The sequence below is a fragment of the Lepus europaeus genome, chromosome 8 (genome assembly GCF_033115175.1).
Source record: "Lepus europaeus isolate LE1 chromosome 8, mLepTim1.pri, whole genome shotgun sequence".
NCBI lineage: Eukaryota > Metazoa > Chordata > Mammalia > Lagomorpha > Leporidae > Lepus > Lepus europaeus.
In genome coordinates this window covers 84,486,928-84,513,119 of record NC_084834.1, presented here as the reverse complement: position 1 = coordinate 84,513,119, position 26,192 = coordinate 84,486,928, and the positions used below count along the sequence as shown (strand labels likewise).

Here is a 26,192-nt window from a genome sequence, read left to right as displayed (position 1 = left end):
AATTAAATAAACATTTTAAAATTTAAATGACATTAGTACTTACATTTCTGGGGCTGGCGCCGTGGCAAAGTAGGTTAGTAGGTTAATCCTCTGCCTGCAGCACTGGCATCCCATATGGGCACTGGGGTCTAGTCCCCACTGCTCCTCTTCCAATCCAGCTCTCTGCTGTGGCCTGGGAAAGCAGTAGAAGATGGCCCAGGTGCTTGGGCCCCTGCACCTGCATGGGAGACCAAGAGGAGGCACCTGGCTTCTGGCTTCAGATCGGCACAGCTCCGACCTATTGCAGCCATTTGGGGAGTGAACCAATGGAAGGAAGACCTTTCTCTCTGTCTCTCCCTCTCACTGTCTGTTACTCTACCTCTCTGATAAATAATAAATAAATAAATACTTATATTTCTCCTATAAACATATTAAATTATACCAATGGGTAAAAATATTTCAGAGTTCTCAATAAGTAATTTTAGATGGCTTCCAGGATTGAACAATAAACTTTCTGATATAGGTGAAATAGATTTTGTCTTCCTTCTGTACTGTCATTCACATGGGTTTTTCGCTGTTCCTAGATATCCGTGGCATACAAGAGTTTTTGGACAAAGTATCTCAGCAGGGGATGGATGTTGCACTTCAGAAGGTAGAAAACAACATCAACAAAATGATCACCACTCTCTTTGATACCATGAGAATAGAAGAACTGAATCGCTATCGAGACACTCTCCGGAGGGCCATCCTTGTTATGAATCCTGCCACAGCCAAGTCATTCATTACTGAGGTAAGCAAACCTTGTCATGGGGTGAATGGAGTGTGTAAAAGGTAAATACCTTGGGACAGAACCCACCAAGGTGATGCAAATGAAGAGTAGCCTGAGCGAACTAAATCCACAACCATCATTAACACTAATGCAGGTAGTTCATCTCACTCTGTCCAATTAGTAGCTAAGGATGTTTTTATTTACATATATGCATGTGGACACGTAGCCAGGAGATTTTGTAAAAGTCTTATGGGAATTCCAAAGTGCTGTTGACCTGATTGTATCTAAAAGTTCAAGAATGATTACACAAGTGCAGCTACTAACTAATCCTTAATATTTTGCAAGTGAAAATCTTACTTTTGAGAAAATACCTATTTAAATCAAGTTCTTACTGCATATACATGCTTAGTTTTATTAATGCATAGCAGATTTACTTCTGCTTGTGAACTCTGTACCAAGACAAGTAATTAAAACTGTCTCAAACCCTGCAAAGTGATGACTACTTTACGTTTTATGATGCTGCATCTTCAAAATTTTAATTATATTTGGTCATTTGGTGAGGAGCTCTGAAACTTTTTGAAAATATAATTAATAGTTTCTAAGACTTGAGATAACATTTCCATGTTTTAAAATGCTTGTGATTGCCTTGCAAAGGATTATTGTCAAGTCATTCTCGCCTTTCTCCTAGTTTTTAATTTTATATAGTGATAGGCCTAGTCACACCATTCCATATTCTCACATAGCCTTTATTGTTAGTGTTTATAATTATGGTGACTATACTTGCTTAATACTTTTTCCTTGCTTCACCACTATCCTTCCTTTAGCTTCAAATGTGTCACTATAAGCCTGCAAATTAAGAATGTGTTGCAAGTTCTAATATAATTGGTATCAAGAAACTCGAGGTAGTTTTAAGAAGAGAAAAACTTGGGGAAAACTATCAATATTACCTTTTTTATTTAAACACAGAACATTGTTATACAGTTTAAAGACAATGTAGAACTTTGAATTTTTGAGTTTAGCAAGTAACTTGGGAAATCACATTGAATCACTAGATTTCTCCATGATAGAAAGAATATTTCAAATTGTAGAGAAGGTGTTTCTTGTTTTTTTTTTTTTCAAGAGACAAAATCTTCCATAGGATTTAAAACAAGTACTCAGAGACATGCAATATAAATTGAAATATTACAATGGCAGTAAATTGGATTGAGGCATCTGGTCATTTCTGTTTGGGGAGATCAGAAAAAGCTTCATTGAGAAGGTACATTTGAACTGCACTTTGTGTCATGGGTACTAATTCACAAAAGAGAAGCAGAATGTCACAGACAAATATGAACCTATCCCATCCATTTTCTAATCATGTATGTGGGCAAATTACTTAACATGTCAGAGCCCTCATTTTGTCATCAGTGAAATGGAAATAATATATTGATCTCAACATATTAAGATTATATTGTAAACTCATGAGATGCCTCCAAAGCCAGGAGAGCCTAGGACTTAGTAGATGCTCAGGAAATGCTAAGTTCTAGATCACTTTTCCTAGCATGCATCACAGTATCTGACACATGGCAGGTGCTCAAAAACAATTGCTAGAATGAAAATAATGTCAAGATGAGAAAAGACTTTGACTGTACGCTCAGAAAACAGTGGTTTGCTGTAGACTAAAAGTAGAAAGCATATGATTAATGATGCACACTGTGTGAGAAAAGGATTTTAGGAAGTGACAAAGGCCCTTGAGTACCCCAGTAATAATGCATGTATTTTAGGAAGCAGTTAATAGTATGGACTGAGAGGGGTTGGGTATGAGAAGGAATTTCGTTGTGGAGGGGTTCTAAAGGTGGGGAGTTTTAGGAAATGATACTTCCCTTTCAGATACAGAAGAGAAAGATCTGTGTGGGGCAGGTGGTTATGAACACAAGACCATAGAGTGACAGTCACTCAGGGGCAGCCTCTCGGAGTCTGTGTGGCCAGGAGATAGAGAGTCAAAGAGAATCCTGAGATTTTTAAATGATGTCCTAGCAGATAATTGTGCAGCATTCTTTTGCTAGTTTCCATAACAAAATTTTGCTAACTGGATATCTTAAACCACAAATTTTCTCATCATCCTTGAGGCAAATATTCCCCAAATCAAGAAATTGGAAGGGTTGGTTCTGTCTGAGGGCCAAGAGGGCTTGTGCATTTGCTGTGTGGCTGTGGGTGGCTGTCTTCGTTCTCTGGCTCTTCATGTCATTGGCCTCCTCTGCTTGGTAATGTTTCCTACCCCCTCTTAGGAAAACGACATGGGTCACTTTGGATCAGGGCTCTCTATGATAAATTCTTTTGTCTTCATTACTTTGTAAAGACCTGATCTCCAAGTAAATTCACTCTAAGGAACTGAAGGTTGGACTTAAACATAGGAATGGGAGGAGCAATGGATAACCTCATTTAACCCACAACAGTTGGCATTATTGGTAGGAGCAAGTAAGGCAGAGGGCTAGATTCGAGAGTTCATTTGAAACGTGGGAAGTACGAACAGAGTCAAAAATCCAGGTAGTCATAATTATATTTGAACACTGCCTTCACATCTTCCTACTTACTACCTTCCTTTCCAAGATCATTATAAACAATGAACTCATTTAGTGCCCCTGATTCTTTGCTTCTGCCCTGGCCCGGTCCCATGTGTCAAGAGCACTGATGCAGTGAATGAGCAAGTGATACCTCTCCCCCAACCCACCCTCAAAAAAAAAAATAAAAATAAAAAAATAAAACTTTGAAAACTGTGGTTCAAATTTTAAGTTTGGAAGGACAATCTGCCACTATTCCTCAGGAACCTGATTACATTCTCATGGGTTAGTAAATGTGGTGTGGCATTTCAGGTATAGGTATACACACACACACATACATACACACACACTTCTTATTCGTCCTTAAATAATGTCATAATAGGCACTACACAAGTAGTGCCATACTTAGTATAAATTCTTTACCCTTATTTTTTAAAAATTTCCAAACATCAAGAAGATTATCCCCTTGAGATATATGAAGTGTTCTGCATGACATGTAATGACTGTGTAGTATTCCATTAACAAAGTAAGATGCTCCCATCTCTTTGTTTTTTTCTATTTTTTACTTACTCAGATAGTATGATTGGTCGATTTATTGTTTTTTCTGCTACTTATTTCCATTTTGAAAAATATTTTTAAGTGAGGATTTGTATGTTTACTTCAACTACATTCACATCTCCTGTCAGTGGGATTATCACACAATTTGAAATAACTTTATACAGCCCATCTATACCATCTCACCTTCTGTGGACTATGCACTACCTGCAAAGGTTCTTTGACTATTCTGCTACTTTTCTGCCTCCCCACTGCCATGATCCACAGCTTTATTTTTACATTGAGTGCATTGAAAACATATATTTTCTATTCTGTAACCAACCATAAATAAACCTGTTATACCTTGGCCAAACCTTGATAAGATGAAAATCTATAAATGTGCTTATATTTTTCTCTCTATAAATATTTTCACTGCACAAGAAAATATTAAGGTATGATTATATAAAATTTTTACTCATTCAGCTTCAAGTTTTCCATTTAAGTTATTACTTTTCTTACTTTTTTCTTCTTCTTATCTTTGTTGACTGCTTAAATCCTAAATTCCTATCTTTCGTAGCAAATCTCCAAATCCCCGTTTCCTGTCTGGAGCCTTTTTTTTCCCCTGCTCTATTTCTGGCACTTCCTTCAGATCAGACAAATGTTCGTGGTCAGGTCCACAGATTCCTGGAGCCTATGCCTAATAGTTTCTTGTTTTCCTCCTTTGCTGGGGAATAGCTTCAAGTAATGTAAATTAGGGTGCACAGAAGGTAGACTTGCTCTTTCTTTTTATTTAGAAGAATATATTTATTACAAGTTCATCCTTGATGAATAATTTGGCTAATTATGAATTCCTGGTTAAAAAAAAATGTTTACTTCCCAGGCTGGTGATGTGGCTGCCACTTGCAACACCAGCAGCCCGTGTCAGAGTGCTCTTTCAAGTCCTAGCTGCTCTGTTTCTGCATCAGCGAACTGATGATGCTCCAAGGAAAGCACCCAAAAATGGCCTAGGGCTGTGGGCGCCTGCCACCCACCAGAGAGATCTGGACAGAGTTCCTGGCTCCCGGCTTCTGTCTGGCCCAGTCCCGTTATAGTCTTGGGGAGTGAACCGGTAGATGGAATATCTCTAGCTCTCTGTCTCCCTCTTGCTCTGTTACTCTGACATTCAAACACATAATTAAATAAGTCTTTTAAAAATTATCTTGGAATATCAGCAGCATTGTCACAGTCTACTCTGGTCCTTTTCATTTAGATGGAGCAAACAGGATATTTTCATTTTCCAGGAAGGGATGCTGGATTTGCCCTGTGGCTCTATGCGTTTTCTCTGCTATAGGATAACAGTGCCAGCATCACTTGTCCCAACTCACTCCCCAGAACATCCACTTAATCTGTGGAAGAGAATCCTACACTTTTTCTTTTTTTGTATAAGGACAAATGACAATTTTCTGGACTATTTTGTATGTAGCAAAGTGTGAGAAGGCCCTGTACAAATCACCATATATTCCAGTATAACTGATCCTTTGCGTTTGTAAATACACCTACTCAATAAAAATGTGTTTGAAATTCCAAAATCAATACTTGGCATGGTTTTTTTTTATCACTTATTTGTAGAGCTACAAATCTGGGGTGTTTCTACAGTTCTTGCTCTGAGTTAAGGTAAAATAAATTGTTTTCTGCATTTGTATTTTTCTCACACTGTAAACAAATGTACTTGTCACTGTCTATTTAATGCTATTTTCCATGGTTTTTGGTGCTTTTTGCTGGTGATTTCATTGTTTGAAATACCTTGCAAACACAGTGCTAAAGGGCTACTACCCCTGAGCACAAGGAAGCTTTGCAGTGCCTCCCAGAGAAACCACCTGTGCTTTCAAACAATGTGTTCAGAGAGAAGTTGTCGTACCATTGACCATGAGTTTCATGTTCATAAACTAATAGTGTATGTGTGTGTGTGTGTGTGTATATACCTTAAGTATAAATACCAAAAATCTGAGGCTTACAGGAACCAAAATTAATTCCCCATAAGCAATTGTGCAATATCCACTCATTCAGTGTTCACAAGAATTTTATAGAACTTAGCGCACTGCAGATGAAAAGAATTGGCTGTACTCATATGCTTTCCAGATCTCCAAGTGACCTCAATCTCTATTTGGCTTGGTATTTCCAGTTATCGGGACTTCTAGGGACAGGCAGGAGAGAGGTATCTGTGCTCAACTGCTGCCCCGCGTGATGCCAGCGAGTCCATGGATCATGCCACAATGCTTCAGCACTTATCACTGTGTCCTCACTTTGTGATTGTCTAGTGATGCATTTATAAAAATGTTTCTCTCTTTTCTTTTTTAAAGATTTATTTATTTATTTGAGCGGCAGAGAGAGGTCTACCACCTGCTGGTTTATTCCCCAAAAGGCCACATCTGCTGAAGCCAGGAGCCAGAAGCTTCTTCCAGGTCTCCCAAGCAGTTTCAGGGACCCAAGCACTTGGGCCATCTCCTACTGCTTTCCAAGTACATTAGCAGGATGCTGGATTGGAAGTGGAGCAGGCATGACTCGAACGGTGCCCATTTGAGATACAGGCACTGCAGGCAGCGGCTTAACCTAATATGTCATGCCGCAGTGCCAACCCCCATGTTTCTTTTTTTAAAAGATTCATTTATTTATTTGAAAGGCAGGATGACAGAAAGGGAGAGGGAGAGAATAAGAGAGGGAGAGAGAGAGTGATTTCTCATCTACTGATTCACTCTCCAAATGGCTACAAAGAATGAGGTTGGGCAAACCACAGCCAGGAGGCAGGAACACCATTTGTGTCTCCCGTGTGGGTGGCAGAGGCCAATCACTGGGGCCATCTTCCACTGCTTTCCCACTTGCATCAATAGGGATCCAGAGTGGAAGCAGAGCAGCTGGGATTCAATGCAGAGCTCCAATAAAGGACATTGACATTGTAGGCAGAGGCTTATGCTGCTGTGCCACGATACCAGCCCCTAATAAAATGTTCTCATTGGCCGGCGCCGTGGCTCAACAGGCTAATCCTCCGCCTTGCGGCGCCGGCACACCGGGTTCTAGTCCCGGTTGGGGCACCGATCCTGTCCCGGTTGCCCCTCTTCCAGGCCAGCTCTCTGCTGTGGCCAGGGAGTTCAGTGGAGGATGGCCCAAGTGCTTGGGCCCTGCACCCCATGGGAGACCAGGAGAAGCACCTGGCTCCTGCCATCGGAACAGCACGGTGCGCCAGCCGCAGCGCGCTACCGCGGCGGCCATTGGAGGGTGAACCAACGGCAAAAGGAAGACCTTTCTCTCTGTCTCTCTCACTGTCCACTCTGCCTGTCAAAAAAAAAAAAAAAAAAGAAAGAAAATGTTCTCATGTTCTCTTTTCTTTTTCTTCATGGTTATTTGTTAATGTACCTAGTGAATGCTGCACATATATTTTTAAATTTTCATTTAAAATTAAATGAAAAGGCAAAAGGAAAGACAAAGAAAAAAATCTACTAAGCAATGCTTCCCTCTTCAAGTGCCCCAACAGCCAGGGCTGGACAAGGCTGAAGTCAGGAGCCCATCCAGTATCCCATGTGAGTGGCAGGGACTTAAGTACCTGAGCCATCATCTGCTGATTCCATGGTACGCATTAACAGGAAGCTGGATCAGAAGCAGTGTAGCCAGGACCGGAACCAGGCACTCAGATAGGGGATACAGGTGTCTCAAGTGGCCATTTTAACTGCTGTACCAGATACTGACCCTGAATTTTGCATATTTTAATGGAATATTTGTGTTGCCCCCTTTTAGCCTTCTTGAGTTGGAAGGTACAGAATGCTCTTATAGATTTGGGGAGAGTAAAATGATGCAAACATAAAGGACTTCAGAAAAGAATGAAATGGAATTTTAAGAAGCAATATTAATTTTTGACATTTTAGACTTGGAGAGTACAGCATTGACATTTCATCCAATTCCGGTTTTACAGTTGAGAAAAGTAAAGGTCCATCTAGTTCTAATCAGCATTGTCCTCTAACTTCCTCCAGCAGCATTCACACCTCCACAGCTGGTGCTGATAGCAACTGATAGTGGACATCCAGGGTCTGAAACCGGTAAAGCAGATTAGCAACAGGTCCAAGGGGTATCTGATTGTTGGATCCTTGGCATTTCTAGAAATGACTTGCCATGGATTATCCGATCAATATAAAGTCAAATAAAACTAGAAATAAACAGATGGAATGGGATAATAGAAAAGACAAAGGGTAGAGAAACCAAGTTTGGTAAATACCCACAACAGGGAAGATAGAGAAGAGATAGTCAGGTCAGAGGACTAAGGGAGCTTCCAGCTTCCAGCTTCACTGCTTCCTATACTTTGTGAGCTGATGTGGAAATCTGTTCAACTGTTCCAGGGAAATAGTAACTTAAAAGTCAATAGAAGGAGTTTTTAAAAAGAAATTGCTCACTTACCATTGTCATTTAATTGCTAAAGGAAAAATAAGCACATCAATTCTGTGTGCATCTCTTTTACTGTCCCTGGAGCAATTACGTGGCATTGAGTTAATTATGCTTTCTTTGAAGTCTTGGAAATTTAATACATTAAATGTCTGCAGTTTGTGCTCCACCTCTTATTCAAGAGGTTCAAAGCTTTAAGAAAAAGACTATAGTTATGCACAGTTGAGTAAATCAACCTGCTGTGATATCAGCAGAAAATTATCACAGTGCACCTTTCAGTGTCCTTGAAATGAATATGGTGTGTAAACTGAAAGTATGTCATTGTAGAAATTAAAAGAATAGGAAGGAAGGAGGGGGAAGGGGGTTCCTCGGAGCAAGGGGAGGGTGGGAAGTATCACTATGCTCCTAAATCGGTATATAAAAACATGAAATGTGTTGTTTATATAAATACAAAAATTATTTTAAAAATGGGTAGGTGAAACAGGAGTGTTAATTCCTCTTAAATATGGAATATAGGAATTATTTTGAAAAGCAATCTTTTTTATATAAAGACGTTTCATTGTTTCTATAAGTTATACATTTTCCCAGAAAGAATACAAAACTTCCATATAAATTAAAATGTTTTGGCCATAGTTTTTAGTTTTCAGGTTTGATCAGAAATACAAATCCATTGAAAATAGGCACTTTTTATTATTTTTATGGCAATGGGTATCATTTCCCATTTGCTATTTTTGGCCAAACTTGAGAAAGGAACCCCACTGTTATGTGAAATCCTTTTACTCCACAATAAAAAAAAATGGGTAGTATCTCTTATTCCTTAAAGCTACTTTATGAAATATTTTCATTCTATTATACTATATCCCAGATTCATGAAAGAACTTTGAATCTGTCAAATAATAAAAAGGCACAGTTACTTGCTAAGAATATATAAGCATCTTCCCAGAAATAAGCCTTTAGAAAGCTTTGGGAAACAAGAAAAGTTAGCATGTCTCAAGAATTACAGAAAGATTCTTAACTCGTCAAAGGATACTCACAGTACTCCAGTTAATGTAATTGTTATTTAATACTGATTTTAGTAATACATTTTATCCAAAAAGGAATTATTTGAAGACATTATACAATGTGCAGTTTTTTACAAAAGATTTATTTTATTTATTTGAAAGAGTTACAGAGAGGGGTAGAGACAGAGAAAGACGGAGAGAGGTCTTCCTTCTGCTGGTCCATTCCCGAAAAGTTTCTACCTCTGCAAAAGCCAGAGCTGAGCCAATCTGAAGCCAGGAGCCAGGAGCTTCTTCTGGGTCTCCCATGTGGGTGCAGGGGCCCAAGGGCCTGGGCCATCTTCCATTGTTTTCCTAGGTTGTAGCAGAGAGCTAGATCAGAAAAAGAGAAGCCAGTACTCGAATTGGTGCCCACATGGGCAGCCCAGGCCTTTAACCTGCTTTACCACAGCACTGAAGCTATATACAGTTTTTAAGATAAAGTTATTATATTTTATAAGGATGGTAGGACAATATTTTTTTCAAGAAACTATCTGTTGCTGAAAGTCTCTAATAATAAAGTGCTATTCATGGCTGCTATGAACTTGTTAAAGCAAACCTTGAATGAAATATAGTTGACATGAAGAGTAGTGCACAGAATTTTACAACTCAACAAATCCCCAGGTGACCAGCATCCAGCTCAATAAACAGAACAGAATGGAATGCCCAGATTCTCTCCCAGCACTGCCCAGATATGATCCTACTCAAGGTATCCTGACTGCTAGCCCAAAAAGCTAGCAGGCTTGGTTTTAAGCTGTATATGACTAGAATCACACAGTATATACTGTTGGCCTGCTTTTTCTACATTTTTAGATTTATTTATCTATTTGTTGGAAAGGCAGAGCAACAGAGAGAGACAGATCTTCCATCCACTAGTTCACTCCCCAAGTGGTCTTAAAAGACAAGTGTGGGCCAGGCTGAACTCAGGAGCCAGGAACTCCATCCTGATCTACCACGTGGGTTGCCAGGGCCCAATATTCCATCTTCTACTGCTTTCCCAGGCTCATTATCAGGAATGTTGGACCCAAAGTAGAGCAACCAGGACAGAAACCAATGCTCTGATATTATATACTGACATCACAAGTGACAGTTTAACCCCTGCACCACAATGGCAGTCCTTGCCTGTTTTCCTTTTGTCACCATTGTTTCTGTGAGATTCATTCATCCGAAGTATTGGGAAAACATTCATTTCTTTTGTTTGCTTCAAAATACTTCATTGTATGAATATACCAAAGTTTTTACAACATCTGTCAGTGAGTGCATCTGGTTTTGCCTTTTACAAATTGTGGGTCTATGTGCATCTTTGTGTGTGTGTATATATATTTCTGTTGGGTATATACCTTGGAGTGGAATTGCTAGTTCAAGAAGAATGCATAAGGTACATTATATATAAATTCTAACTGATACAGTTGCAAATTATTGATACTAATTTGACTTTCACTGGTAGCAACTGAAAATGCCCCAACTTACTTCTTCCTTGCTAGCTTTTGTTACTTTCAGTCTTCATTTTATGAGGACACATCAAAAAGTTAATAGAAAATGGAATTTTGTTATAAAATATTTTGAAATCCATGTATAGCATTTACATAATACATATTTTCAATGAACTTTTACAGATTACTGGTATTTATACTTGTGGGTATGTAACAGAGTCAGATTTTCTTTTTAATATGTAATTTCCTGTTGTGATAAAAGTTTTTTTAGATATTTGTTGGGTTTGGGGATATTTTGTAGGGTATTTCTTTTTGTCTGTCATAACTTTTAGGAGTCTAATGAATGAGTCCATGTCAGATAACTGTATTTTAAAGACTTCCATTCTATCTTTTCACTTTATAAAAAATGAATCTGGATGAGTGAAAGTTCTTATTTGTGATGTAGCCCAATTTATCAGTTTGTTATTCTTTATGTTTTCCATTTTTTGTCTTTATAAAACAAAGTTTCTACCTCCGATTCATGAAGAGCTACTGCCATTTTTTCTCCTAAAGATATGTTTGATTTCAAGTGTGTGTTTTCCTGCTTTATCTAACGGTCATCTGAAATTGGTTGTTTTGCATAATGGGAAGTAGAGTTACAGATACAATTTATTTCGCATATGGTGTACACTATTCATTTCAACACAGAACAATGGAGACTCCCACCACCAGTGAATAAACATGAGTTTATTAGCATATTTGAATATATAAGGTTATTACTGTCAAACTGCATCCTGTACCTTGTACACATGTTTTTCTCTAATAAGAAGCACATGACATTAGGAAAAAAATGAAATGCTGTGTTTTTAACTTCATTGGATTGAGATTTTTCCTACAATCCCATCACCACAAAAGCTGATGACACTGGATTATGTAGTAAAAACTGTAAGTCTTTACTAGAGTTCAATATCACAGATCATCAAAGAGCGGCTAGTGGTCAGTCACTCAAACCAGCAACCACTCTGTGGCATATGGATATGGTTTTACAATTGCATGGAAATCTAAGAGAAATTTGTATCTATATGAGAGACAGACACAGAGAGACAGCCAGTGTGCTCCCATTCTCTGGTTCACTCCCCAGATGCCTACAACAGCTGGGACTGGGCCAAGTCAGGAGTTGGGAACTCAATCCAAGTCTCCCACATATGTGTCAGAGACCCAACTACGTGGGCCATCACCTGCTGCTTCCCACACATTAACAGGAAGCTGGAATTGGGAGTGGAGCTTGCACATGAACCTAGGTACTCTATCATGGGATGCAGGTGTTCCAACTGGCATCTTAACTTCTAGGAAAAATGCACATTGCAATACATTTTTTAAAAAGATTAATTTATTTATTTGAAAGAGTTACAGAAAAAGGTAGAGATAGAGAGGTCTTCCTTCCGCTGGTGCACTCCCTAGATGGCTGCAATGGCCGGAGTGGAGCCGATCCGAAGCCAGGAGCCAGGAGCTTCCTCTGGGTCTCCCATGTGAGTGCAGGGGCCCAAGCACCTGGGCCATCCTCTACTGCTTTCCCAGGCCACAGCAGAGAAATGGATCGGAAGAAGAGTAGCCGGCACTAGAACCGGCGCCCATATGGGATGCCGGCGCCTCAGGCCAGAGCTTTAACCTGCTGCACCACAGCACTGGCCCATGGCAATAAATTTAATTTAAATGGATTTAAAAAAACTGTAACAGGTAGATACTAAGAGGCTAAATTAAGTTCATTTCAGAGTTAATTTATATTCTCTTGTAGCAAAGTTTTCAATCATTATTGAACTGCTATGAAACCAAGTTATCCCTTTGGCTTGGTAAGTTTGTATTGAGCTTGAAAGACAGCTCTTTTATTGGCTCACCCAGAACTGGATTTTTTTCAAATGAAAAAGTTCCAAATTTACTTTATTTTCCATTGGACCAAAATCATTTATGACAGATCTTGTTTCTATTAAGGAGACCTGAAGGAGCATTACATTTTGCTCTTCTGACTGGCACTTTTTTTTTTCCTCTCAGAAGGTAGCCTTGAACACAGAAATGAAGCAAAGTAGAAAATTCAGATGAGGCCAAACTTCCCAATAAAACAGACCTAATGCACCTCTCTCCTGTCACTGCTGACTTGGAATACTGATATTGGTGGACAGTTTGTTATGAAATTCTCCTAATAATCTACCAGTTATTTAACAATTTTTGCTTTTGCAGCATCTACAATGCTAGATTTTCCTTTATTTTAAGTGAGTCTGACATTTTCATTTCGTTATCTGAATTGAAACAAATAAGAAAATATTTGACCTTAAAGTGAATGTTGTGCTCTTATTTTAACTACAAAGTCACAGCTATTTCAACCTTCCAGACCAGGAAATTGAAGTCTGTCTTTAATCCACTATTAATTTATTCATCCAGTCTAACAATACGTTTAAAGCAATCCTGTACAATTTAGTGCAGGAAGTGTCATAGGAATATGATAGTAAATGATATATGGTTCTGTATTCCAAGGAGTATAAACTAAAAAGGAAATTTATGTAAGCATAAAATATACAAAACAATAAAACCATAAGAAAGTGAATGAGTTATGCCCCTCAACTCATATAGGAGTTCAGAAGAAAACAAAGTTGATATCTAAAACCTAATCAAATAACATTATAGACAAGGTATGAGATCAAGGTATGTATCAAAATCATATTTATTACAGTATAACAGGAAGGTCTTGGCTGTTTCAAAAATTTCTTACCATAATTGGCTATTATCTTTCAAAGCAAAGCTAGAGTGTGATTGGATCCAAAAGCAGTTAAATTAATATTGATTTTTCCCTATATGAAATTGTACAAACAAATAAAACAACAGAGGGGGTGACTTGAACAGACCTAATGATAAATTTGGATTGGAATTTGTCAGTGTTTATTATTACTGCTTAGGAAGCCATGGGTATGGCAACATTCAGAGATTTTCTCTGTAGTATATCAGGCAGTATTTGGGTGAAATAATTGTCAGAATTTTGCCCCTCCCAATGTTCTGTTTCTGCTTTCAATATCACCTTTTGAATCCAGGAGAACAATGAATCTATGCTTTCTAACACTACGGAGATGTGTTTGTCTTAGATAAATAAACAGTTTAATTTATGTATCTGCTTCTAGTAAACTTGCTTAGGACATAAATGCCCAGTACATGCTACCAGCACCATTACTTCCATTTCCAGACAAAAACATTGGTTACTATACTCTGTCCTGCAGCACTCGGCAGCCATGGCAAATGGATCTTAGTTAGGACTGGTGTCTAAACCTATTTGCCAGTCTGGGATAGTGTGAGTCAGTCTCCCAGAACTTAATCAATTCCTTAAATGCTTACTGACAAAATCAATATTTTAGATTTGTGGAGGACCAGATTTTAAGGTATTGCTACCCCATGGAGCTTTGTTGAAAAGTTAGCTAGTCCCCCATGATTACAATTCTTTCCAGGTTTTTTTCTCACTTTAATACAGATGATAAGAAGGAACTAACTGTCCAGATAGCTAAAATTAAGAAGGTTCATGAGATTTTTCCAGAAAAACATATTTTATTAGAATACAAAAACACTATTACATGAAAGTGAATATATAAAATTTATATGTATCCATATAGTACTAAAATTAGATGAACATCTGATCCCTTGATTTTATATACTAAGTAGTCTAATATGTATATTAATAGGTAGGGCAACATTTAAGTCAGTGTTTTAAAGTATTTAATATTTGAAATTTAGGCAGTGAAAGTGGTAGAAGGCTATTGTATGTAAATGAAGGGAAGCATGATTGAAGATACTGAGATGGAAATTCAAAACGTGTACTAGGAGGAAGGTAGAACAGAGAGCCTCAGTAGAAGTAGAATTCTAGAATGCAAAGTCAGCAAAGAAATTAAAACCAGACTAGTAGGTAAAAAAAAAAAAAAAAAAAAAAAAAAAAAATCTTGAATGTCAAATGTAAAGAAGGAAACAGGCTGCAATGGCAGCATAAACATGGAATCTTGATTCAGTGTCTATGCAATTAGCTACATAATCCTGGACAAGCCACTTGAAATCACTCCAATTTATTTTCTTCATCTGTGAAGTGGAGTAATTGTGGATCACAGAATTATTTTGAAGACCATATGTGATCATCTCTAGAATCAGGTTCCAACCTATTAAACATTTAGCCAGGTGTTGTTGTGCATTGCTCTAGGACATTAGAGCAGAATAAACAAAAAGTACAAATGATGTTTGAATTATACTTCACAATGGATTTGTGAAATGGGTTGCTTCTTTTAATAATGTATGAATCAATGGAATTAAGAATCGGGTGTTTCAAATGAGTTTGAGATGCAAGCAACAGATACAAATCCTGTGTTTTAAATCTATGCCTCACACAAGCTAATGTTTGAAATCAAGAACATAAGAATATGAACAGGTTTTACAGATAACATGAAAAGTAAAATTTTAGTCATAAATTTGTTTCTCATCACATGGGTGGAAATGAAGGAAAGAAACTGAGTAGTTCTTAGGAATAGTGATGTCTTTGGCATTGAGATGATCACAGATAACCTTTGGAAAAACACTCTTATTAAAATACTGTGAAGGAAAATCATATTCTAACTAGGGAATAAATGAGTTGTCTGCAAATAAGCAGAATAAGAATAGGCAGCCCTTTCACACTTGGAAGTGAAAAGGAGAGTCAAATACTGACATGTTTTTGGAAGGAATCTATTTCAAGGAGAGACATCTTCTGTGCAAAGGAGATCAGGGAGAAATGGAAGATACAAGTTTCAGGGAATGAATCATTATAAAATAACTACAAGGAAATTGGATCCATTTTTAGGTTACATTTGAATGAGGTGAAGCAGAAGATGGTTAAAAATATAGAGAATGTTGTAGGTAAAGAAGAAGCCTCAACTGCATTTGGATGGGATGCATTTATTGTAGAATTAATGATTCCTAATTCATTTTTTTTTGAGTTGTGCAGTAGATTGGATGTAGAGGCAGAAGAAAAGATGAAGAAATAAAGGATACTTACACAGGGAAAAAAACCTGCCAATAGCAACTGCAGAAGGCTTGAGCTACTTATGAGGACCATAAACAAGCTGCATTAGAGACACTGGGAAGTAATTCATTTCCTTCTAGAAACTCACTTACTAATGTGAGTTAGAGACTATGAAGGAAATTCTCCTTGACTGTTTACAGAATATGACCCTTTGATGAATAGTAGAGAATCCTTCACTGGCAGAATCTAGAACTCTTGAGAATCTAGTCAAGGGTATGGCTGAGAACAACCTGGAGTAAGTGGTAAAGGGTTCCGCCGCAGTTTCCATAGGTGGTAGAATGTCTGCCGTGGGGCAGGATACACAAGTATCCTGAAACACCAAGAGCAGGACAGGCAGGTCCTGGAACATGTGGTGTGCTGGATCCTAGGTCTTGGAGGGTGGTTGAGGTTCAGGAGAGGCCCGAGTTCTTAACAGGATGACTTCAAAGAAACATGCAACTCGGTTGATTGGTCAGCATACAGAGAACAAGCAATGTGGATCCTGCAGATTAGGCTTAGAGCGAAGGCAGAGAACGGAGAAGGCATGGTTCAATGGTACAAAGGAGGACAGAGAAGCTATGGGAGTGGAAAGAGACAGAAACTAGACATGTTGACCAGGGCAAAGTTTAATTACTTTAGATGAAGTCGAACTTGAGCCAACAGACAGCAACACATTCAACACATTTTTGTTAGTAAAATTTCTTAGCGAACTGTGGACTAAGCCAAAAATTTCCTTTGGGATTCTTACTTCTAGAAAAAAATTGAAACTATTTCAGGCTGCTTTTTTGCTGTAAGAGAAATTTGAGAAAGATACTCCAATATTTTACTATGACAGACCAGTCAGTATATTGTTAGACCCTTAGACCATCAATGCTTGTTATAGCAAAATTCACGCTTAGACTTTGGTCCTGAAATTACATTTCTAACCCATGTCATATTTCTTTTATAGTAAAGTGCCTCAGAACCTCCTTGGAGTTAAAAATAAATCCATGCTTTTAGCCATGTTTATGCAATGTATGTGTCTATGACAACATACATTTACATGCAAACAAATACAGAATATATATATATTTTTTTTTGACAGGCAGAGTGGATAGTGAGAGAGAGAGACAGAGAGAAAGGTCTTCCTTTTTGCTGTTGGTTCACCCTCCAATGGCCGCTGCAGCCAGCGCATCATGCTGATCCAAAGCCAGGAGCCAGGTGCTTCTCCTGGTCTCCCATGCGGGTGCAGGGCCCAAGCACTTGGGCCATCCTCCACTGCCTTCCCGGGCCATAGCAGAGAGCTGGCCTGGAAGAGGGGCAACCGGGATAGAATCCGGCGCCCCAACCGGGACTAGAACCTGGTGTGCCGGCGCCGCAAGGTGGAGGATTAGCCTGTTAAGCCACGGCGCCGGCCAGAATGTATTAAAAAGCAAGTTTATGGATTCAGACCCTAGGTCACATCCTGTAGGTTCTTACATATGTTTCAAAATAGCATTTGCCATTAAGATTTTTCTTTCTCTTAAAACTAAAAGCTACCTATTGATGGGTGGTTAAAATGTAATTATTGCTTTTCTGCAGTATTTGATTAAATCCAGAGTTAGATTACTAGACTTCTTTAACTGGCCAAAGACTTGGGTTTGAAAGATATGAAAACTAGCTGACATAAAATAATTAAAACTTATTATATACAAAATACTTTTTTCACTATGACTCTCGTTATGTTTGGCAAGAATCTGAATAGCCTATAGAGAGTATTTTTACTAACCTTTTTGAAAGATATGGATCCATCAATTTTTAAAAATTGGCATAACAGATTGCTATCCAGATTTGTGAAGGAAAAGTGAAAGTTGGGAAGTGGATATGGAACTGGGTGGAAAGGTAAGTTTAATATCTAAATTCTTACGTAGAGGACTGGTGTCCAGTCAGCAGTGTAGACATCTACTCCCTGCTTTTGGTTGTCATTCTTTTTGGTGATAGAGGCCCAACCCCAAATTCTGGGTATCTATTTTATGGGGTTTTAGAAATATTTTGGGTAGCATTTCCAAACACAAGAATGCCCCAGCAAGTTGAAGTTGTGAGACCCACATCCAATGATACAATTGAAGAATTTTTAAAATCCACACTCTTTATTATTCTCTTGTCAGTAGTCTTATTTACATTAGAATCTGAAAAAAAAATCCCATTTAAAAGGGTTTAAACCTCACCATTGTTTGCTTTTCTTTTGCTTGCTAATTATTCATTTACTTTAGTGTACTATAATGTTTTCCTTTTCTAAACTTTACTTAGACTAAATTTTCTATAACTTGGAGATGTTTCCATTGATAATAATAATACTGCTTTGAAATTAGTAGCTTTACTAAGAGAAAAAATCTAACTCTCCGTATATTTTGTTTATACTTATATAAGAGTTTTATACAGTTTAAATGAAAGATTTGAATTGGATTACTATGTAAGAGATAAATGGAGGATGGCGCCAAGGCTCACTTGGCTAATCCTCCACCTGCAGCGCCAACACCCCCGGGGTTCTAGTCCTGGTTGGGGTGCCAGTTTCTGTCCCCGTTGCTCCTCTTCCAGTCCAGCTCTCTGCTGTGGCCCGGGAGTGCAGTGGAGGATGGCCCAGGTCCTTGGGCCCTGCACCCACATGGGAGACCAGGCGAAGCACCTGTCTCCTGGCTTCGGATCGGCACAGCGCCGGCCCTGGTGGCCATTAGAGAAGTGAACCAATGGAAGGAAGACCTTTCTCTCTGTCTCTCTCTCACTGTCTGTAACTCTCTCTCTGTCTCTCTCTCTCACTGTCTAACTCTGCCTATCAAAAAATAAAAAAAGAGATAAATGGAAATGTGTTTACCCAGAACAAAATTTCTCAACATTTCCACTATTTTTTAATAAAATACATTTATTTTTGTTTTATTTGAAAGGCAGAAATACAGAGAGGGAGACTCACACACACACACACACACACACACAGAGAGACAGAGACAGAGAGAGAGAGAGAATCTTCCATCTGCTGGTTCACTCCTCAAATACCACAATAACCTGGAACTCAGTGCTGGTCTCCCAAGTGGGAGGCAGGACCCAAGTACTTGAGCCATCATCTGCTGCCTCCCAAGAAGCACATTTGCAAGAAGCTGGATCAGAAACAAAATAACCAGGACTTGAACTAGGCATCTGATACAGGATGCAGTCACCTCAGCTGGGGACATTGGGCCACCTGCCTGTTCCCTTGGCACTGCCGACACTTTGTTGTGGGAACATGTCCTGTATAATATGTTGGGCAGCATCCATGCTTTTACCCATTAGATGCCAGTAGTACTTTCCCCTTGGCAGAAGATAAAATTACCCTTGGTCGACAATCACTGGTGTAGAACTACTCAACTTAGAAACATTAAAATTTGTTCTCATCGAATTTGATTGCTGGTGTGTGAAAATTGCTTTTGTCTTCACACCTAAGAATATTTAGGGGACATCTATTCAACTTCTTTCAGTTGTTTGACACTGCTAATCTCTCTATGAGGTATCATACATAATTATTTTAAAAAATCCAATGAGATAGGCATGATACTATATCCCTCATATGAAAAATGAAAGGAATGATATGCAAGCATTTAGCAAGATAATATTACTTGCATTTTATTTTCTTTTTGTTAATTTACAGCTTCAACTTATAATATACTTTCAGCTGAGGACATTGGGCCACCTGCCTGTTCCCTTGGCACTCTCAAATAAATAAATGAAGACATTTATTTAATATTTAATATTAATATTTAATATTTAATAAATAAATTTATTTAATAAATAAATGTCTTCATTTATTTATTTGAGAGACAGAGAGGTAAATACTGTGAGAGAACTCCCATCCACCAGTTTACTTCCCAAATGCCCTCAAAATAACAAAGGGATAAAGCTGGGAGCCTGGAACGCAATCCTGTTCTTCCTAATGGGTGGCGGGAACCCTAACACTTGCACCATCTCCTGTTGCCCCCAGAGTCTAGTAAGCTGGAATCAGGAACCAGAGCCAGACTTCAAGTTTAGGTACTCCAAAGTGGGATTTGGGTGTCTTAACCACTAGGCTAACCAACTGGCCCAATTTATGCTATTTTCTGACAGGTTCATCCTGCCATGCATTTTTGTTTGTTTGTTTTTCGAGAGTGAAGTTTGTTTCCAAGTAACATTTGGCTGTCTAAAATATCATCAAACTAGTATGTTTACAGCTTGGATTTGAACATACCATCTGAGGGGCAAGTCAGTCTGCCTCAGATTTTTAGCACAAAATAAAAGAAAATGAAAATAAATATGCACAGAGAGGAAGAGAGACAGAAAGAGCACCATGTAGGTTGAAAAAACATATTATGACATGAAGGACTTTGGGAATGAAAAGCATTGTCAAGACTCTAATGGCTCACAAGATACTATTTAATTATTGGCATAAGATCACGAGATAGGTTGAATGCAAGATTTCAAAACAGCAAAACAGTACTGAGGCTGCTTTAAGAAATCCAAATAGTCAATCAATCTCACATTGGACGTGTGGAGCAGACAGATGGCAATGATGACCCCCCCATTGCTAAACTGCCTTGAGCGGAGCTAAAAAGAGGAGCAGGGCTGAAAGACAGAGAAACCTAGGGTCCAGAGGAAGGCATTTCTTTCATGGCAAAACAAGTTTGCCTTTGCTGGGGGACCCAAAATAAATTTTCAGCACCTCTAAACCTGACCTAAGTTTGGTGAACTTGACCGAAGTTCAGTGCAGCTACAAATAAAAACTACTTTACAACCCTTTAGCAGAAATGAAATTGCCATATCAGAAAAAGTTCAGTTTGTGATGAGTAAAACTTATGCTTTACATTTCTATAAAGGTTTTTGGAAGCATAAAGCACAGGGCATTTCTCAATTATCTAACCTCTATTCTGTCATCCAGGTTCTTTTTCAAGATAAGATGATTGGCTTGAAAGCAGACTAGGATCACACAACAAACCCGTCTGTCTAATAGGTCAGCTTGCTCTACAGCTTGTATTTGTATTTAAATTTTTTTTTTCTGAATATCAAAATAACTGCACTTAGGAAAGCTTTACGATTCAAAATAACTGTCATTAGGAGAGTGTAGAAATTTGGTAAAGATACAGCCTGGCAACATGCATAACTTTGCAGTGTAAGTAACTGACAAGTTTAGCGATTAGTACATTTATCTAACTATATTTAAAACTGCCATGTGTTTCTTGGCCCACATGCTTGAGGTACATTGGTTTTGAAAAGAATAATAGTAAAGGACTTATTTCCTGGCAAGTCAAACCAGCTGAATTGTGGGAACTCTGATTCCTCTAAACCAACAGTGCGGGATTCCTGGGGTCTTTAAAACCTAACATTTCTTTTCACCTTTCCATGAGGACTCTGACATTAAAGTCCTTAGGCTGCTAATCCAGCTACTCCAAATGTGACCAGGGGAAAAGACACAAGGCAGTCTCATACTGTGCCGCTGCCAATATCGTTATCTCAGGGCTCCTTCTCACAGCACTGAACCTGCCTCCACCTACATTGTTCCCTTAGTTGAGTCAAAAGTAATCAATAGAGAAACTGACACTCTCCTATTTCTTTGACTTACTTTTTTTTCAAGATTTTTATTTATTTGAGAGATGAAGTTACAGAAAGAGAAAGGAAGAGACAGAGAGAAAGGTCTGCCAACTGCTGGTTCACTCCCCAAATGGCTGCAACAGCTGGAACTGGACTGATCTGAAGTCAGGAGCTAGAAGTTTCTTCTGGGTCTCCCACATTGGTGCAGGAGTACTTGGGCCATCTTTTCCTGCTTTCCCAGGCCATAGTAGAGAGCTGGATAGAAAGTGGATCAGCCAGGACACTAACTGGTTCCACAAGCTGAGGCTTAGCCTACTACACCATAGCACTGGCCCCCAAATTTGACTTATTTTTTATTGAAACCTTTTTCTCTGTTTTTACCATTCAGACACATGGGGGCTGTCAGGATGATTCTACATTTAGAGCAGAACCTCCCCCTATACAGTAAATTTACAACACACATCAGGTTTGGGGTCCTCTGTTTCATACTGTTTGCAGTGAGATTGGAGATTGGACCATGTCCTGAGAAGAGCAGATAACCAGGACATCTAGCTGCCAGCCACCATGCGTTCAAGGATATTCCCTGGTAATTAAGCTCCTTAAGCAAATAGACCATCATGTTTTCCCCCTGCCAGCCCTACAGATATAAAGCAGCATTGCTGAGATGGCTGAATTGAGCTGTGCAAGAGCCCTTAGCACAAAACAAAATTGCTCCTTAAAATATTAGTATATTCTGAAGAAAATAAGCCCTTGATAACTATTCTGAAAGAAAATGATTCTGATTTATTCTGAAAGGTAATTCTGATATATTCAGAGAAGCAAATTTAAAAAAAGTGGCCAATTAAGCTCAAGTTACTTTTCTAGCTGTGTTGAATGGATTCATGTCTTTGTGAATTGTGCATCTTCTAAGTCCAATCCTAACACGCTCCGTGTCACTGTTCCCCTTCATTAGACTATAAGTATCATGGGGTAAAGTTCTTTATCTGCCTTTTGATCCCATACCAGTATGCCACCTAACACACTGAATATAGAGTGCTCTAAACAAATGGGGAATTATTGAAGAGAAACTTTTGCCAGAGAGTAATAATTGCAGCTACTTGACTTTGAGTGTTTATATATCTCACAGCAGATAAACCAAACAGTTCCTTCATACACAATTGCATCTTCCCCTCCTTTGCATCCTTCCAATACAGTGTTTGCCATATAGTAAACCCAATCTTCAAATTGGCTAAATCCTAGCTAACCATTACTTTCTTGAAATGTAACTGAAAGTAGGAATTTCTCTTTCTCAATGTCCCTAGTCCCTTGGCCAGACTAGATTACTAGTCTTTCCATGAAGAAATTTAATTAAACAACATTTTTTAAAAATCCAGTCTAATCCTTTCTTTTTTGATTGAGGGGAGGTAAAAAAATAACTGGTGAACCTTGAGCATGTGTATGTATTTATAATATTATTGTTTTAGTTATCCAGTAGAGCATTTGCCTGGCTATAAATTAGCACAGTGTGTAAGATTTGAGGCAGCCAGTGCTCATCTCTGAACAAGTGGATCTTTGTTTTATTTTTTCTGCCAGAAGCATTATTGAGCTGTGGTCTAGGGATATTGGCAGTTGTTTGGACAGGATTCTCCAGAATGACTTCTCTAAATATTGATATACCAAAGACTTGATGCCAGGTACTTGTTCTTTAGTTGTTTATACCCACCTCATTCCACAAGCAAGCAACTAACTGGAATGAACTGTAAACCAATACTCCCAATAAAATAGTATAGAGAGTATATAAATAAAAGAACTAAGGAAGGAATAAATTAGCAGAACAGTTTTAAGGAGAGAAATTAGAATATCAATATAGAGCAAGATGTTGCACTGTTTCTCCCAATGAAGTGGAAAATGTCTGAGGTCAAGACTATTATAAATTTTATACCATTGACATGTTTGACAAAGTGCCTCCACACAGTTGGTGCTCAATAAATGGTTTATTTCACTCATTTGTGCAAACAGTAGAGAGCAGAAAGATGATTGCCTTGCATAGCATGAAACCATTTTCTTATTCATTGTGAGATTCTTCCTGTGTGAGACCCTTGACACAGTAGCAAAGACCCAAGGAACTGTGCGCTCTCAGAGGGCTTCACTTCCGGGCAGATTGGAAACACCTAGAGGGGCAAACCTTTGCAGATCCTTTAGGGTGTCTGCAGTTAAGCTTGGGCATGGTCTCACAGCTCTCAGAATGGATGCTAATTCTTAAAATTTAACTTGAGGCTCTGAGGGGGTAGGATTGGCTTAAACTAATAACTCTTGAGAACTTCAGTCTGACATACATTCACTAATTATTATTATTTCCTAATTCTCTTAAAACATAAAAGATGAAAGAGTAGAATATAATTCTAATTGGCAAAGAATTTCATACCACGAAGGCACCTCTTGATTAGCAGCTGTGTAGGCAGTGGGAGGGTTGGGGAATGGAAATTTGGCTACGAATTCACACAGCAAAGTGCTCGATGTGGTTTGAAATAGCTCAATCAGGACTCAGCATGCTGGGAAAGCGCTCAACTGGTGCTCAACTCCTAGCATATTTAAATGAGTTCAAGGCTCACTTTTTGAAAGTGCTCAATTGGGAGTGTTCAAGTTGTGGTGCCTATTAGTTGAATGCTAATTAACTTTTCCTTTTCATATGGTTCACTTCTCTATTAAGCAGACAGAGTTTTGCTGTTCATGGTCTCAGGTTGAACCTGGACTTCCATGATTCATTAAGAGATCTGCTTTAATCTGGAAGAGGAAAACATCCTGTCAGCCATTCTAACATGCAGCACTTTCTTTGCATGTTCTCTCTCTCTCTCTCTCTCTCTCTCTCTCATGTTTTTATATAATCCTGCTCACTCTTTCTGAGTTTTATTGTCAACTTGTTAGAACCTGTTCTGAGAAGACTGAAATAGTACAGTTTTCCAGATTATTTGTCAGGTTATTTGCCTTTTTATTCCTGATACATGGCTTTGGTTTTTCCCAAGTATCTTTTCAATCATGTTGATAGCATTTCTCTTAAGAAATGGTTTTAAGCTTTAGCTTGAGCTTAAGAAACTGTATGGTTTTGTGCTGTGATCCTAAAAGTCCACTTTCACCTTTGATAAACTCGTTAGTATCTTGCTATTTGAGTCTCTTAATGTGTAATGTATAATAAGCCAAAACTGCATTACTTTTCTGAGGGTTGAATTTGAGCTATATATTTTGAGAATACACTATGGGAAAAATAAAAAGCGTACTTCTTAACTACCTCACTATTGTGATACATGGAAGTGAAGATTTAAATGGATGCCTTTGTTCTGTAACAATTTCAAAATCACAATGATGTGTGCCAGTGTGTTTTTTAATACATTCAAGTGAGGTCATGTATTCTTTTCCCAAGTGTGCATAAAAAACACTGAACTAAGCACATTTTTCTGGTAGTTATTCCATGACTGCCTACTCAGATATGTTGTGCAGCATGCTTTTAATGCACTGTCTGTGACATGGCAGTTGTGTCCTGTTTCCCCTTATTACCAGTCTTCCCAGGTGAAGGAAGCCTTAAGAACATTCTATTTCAAACAGAGAGAAAGACAAGTGAAAGCTTTACCTGTCAAAATACCAACTGTCAAAGCCTTTATTTCAGTTTAATTCTTGATCTTCTATAGCGCTATGACAAGTTGTTGCTCAAAATAAAGATTAAAGAGTGTTTAGATAATATTCCATGTACTTCACATAACAATTGAAAACAAAGAATGCACAGAAGAATAAAATAGCACTTAAAATGGCATCTAACACAAGATTCATGGATTAGCCTCCTAACTCATCTCCCACCTGGCCACTCCCCAAGACAGAAGCACCCTCTGTTATATAAAAGTTGCTGAAAAGGCCATTTAAGAGCTCTTTTGGCTATAAGCCACTGACAACGTGGGCCCTTCGGATGCCATTGTTTCCATTGGGATTCCCCAAGCAACCTTTTCCTTTAAATTAGTTTCCATATGCATCTACTGTAGAGAAAGGAAGAATTGGTCAGTGGAATAATTTGTTTAGACAATGAATTAGTCATATGCTGTTATATGTGACCGAGATAATGAATTGACTAAAAGTTAACAAATGTGTACCTTGGCTTTCTGTTGCAATCTGCATTTGCTAATGTGAAACTGCACTCAGGAAGGGGATGGTGCTTACTGTTCTAATAGCGTCTCTGAGTCTGCAGTCCTAATAGCCTGAACTTGGATGCTGTGAATTCACTAGGTAATGACTCCCACAGTGAAGCTCCTTTAGAGAAAACTTGCTGGGTGTCAAAATTGTGGGGCTATTTTTCTCTTTATGAATTTCTGTGATATTTTTACCAGAAGACCATGCTCAGTTTTGGGAGCATAATGAGCATTATTTTCCTAAACTTTATGTTAATATTCAAAATGATTATTAAGGCATTTAGTGAAAATTAGAATTTGGTATTTTTAGCAATCTGGGGTTACTTATAATGGTAATATTCAATTAGGAATATCTTTTTAATAGAAAAAAATAAAAGAAGTTGGGTAGCAGAGGTTCCTTTACAAATTCTACCCAGTGGCAATAACAGGCAATACCGTGTTATTGCTTTGCTGTGATATGAAGATGGAAATGTATGCCCCGTTGCCTCTCACTGTTTGGCATATTGAAACTTCCCTATTAAATTACCCTTTACAGAGTTCCAGAAAGTTCTCTGTCTTGAAAATAAAAGGTAATCCACTTTTCCAATCTTTATGACAGAAAAAAACAATACCCAGAGTGGGATTTCACTATGCAATCACACATTCAAGTGATATGTTTACTTTAATAAACTAAGAAGGTATTTAGGTGGTTTTGTTCAATTTTAAACAATTATCTTTTTTGTATTTACTTGACCTAGATAGATAATGAAATGCAAAC

The 26,192-nt window shown here is 38.3% G+C and overlaps 1 protein-coding gene across 2 annotated transcripts in view; it reads left to right on the top strand.

The window, feature by feature from the left end:
• Window positions 1–26,192, top strand: part of GRID2 (glutamate ionotropic receptor delta type subunit 2) — a 1,547,682-nt gene that overhangs the window by 820,880 nt on the left and 700,610 nt on the right. For both annotated transcript variants that reach the window (XM_062199157.1, XM_062199156.1), the window contains one exon: window positions 564–769. In XM_062199157.1, coding sequence (XP_062055141.1) covers window positions 564–769 — 206 coding nt within the window. The remainder of the gene's footprint in view (window positions 1–563; window positions 770–26,192) is intronic.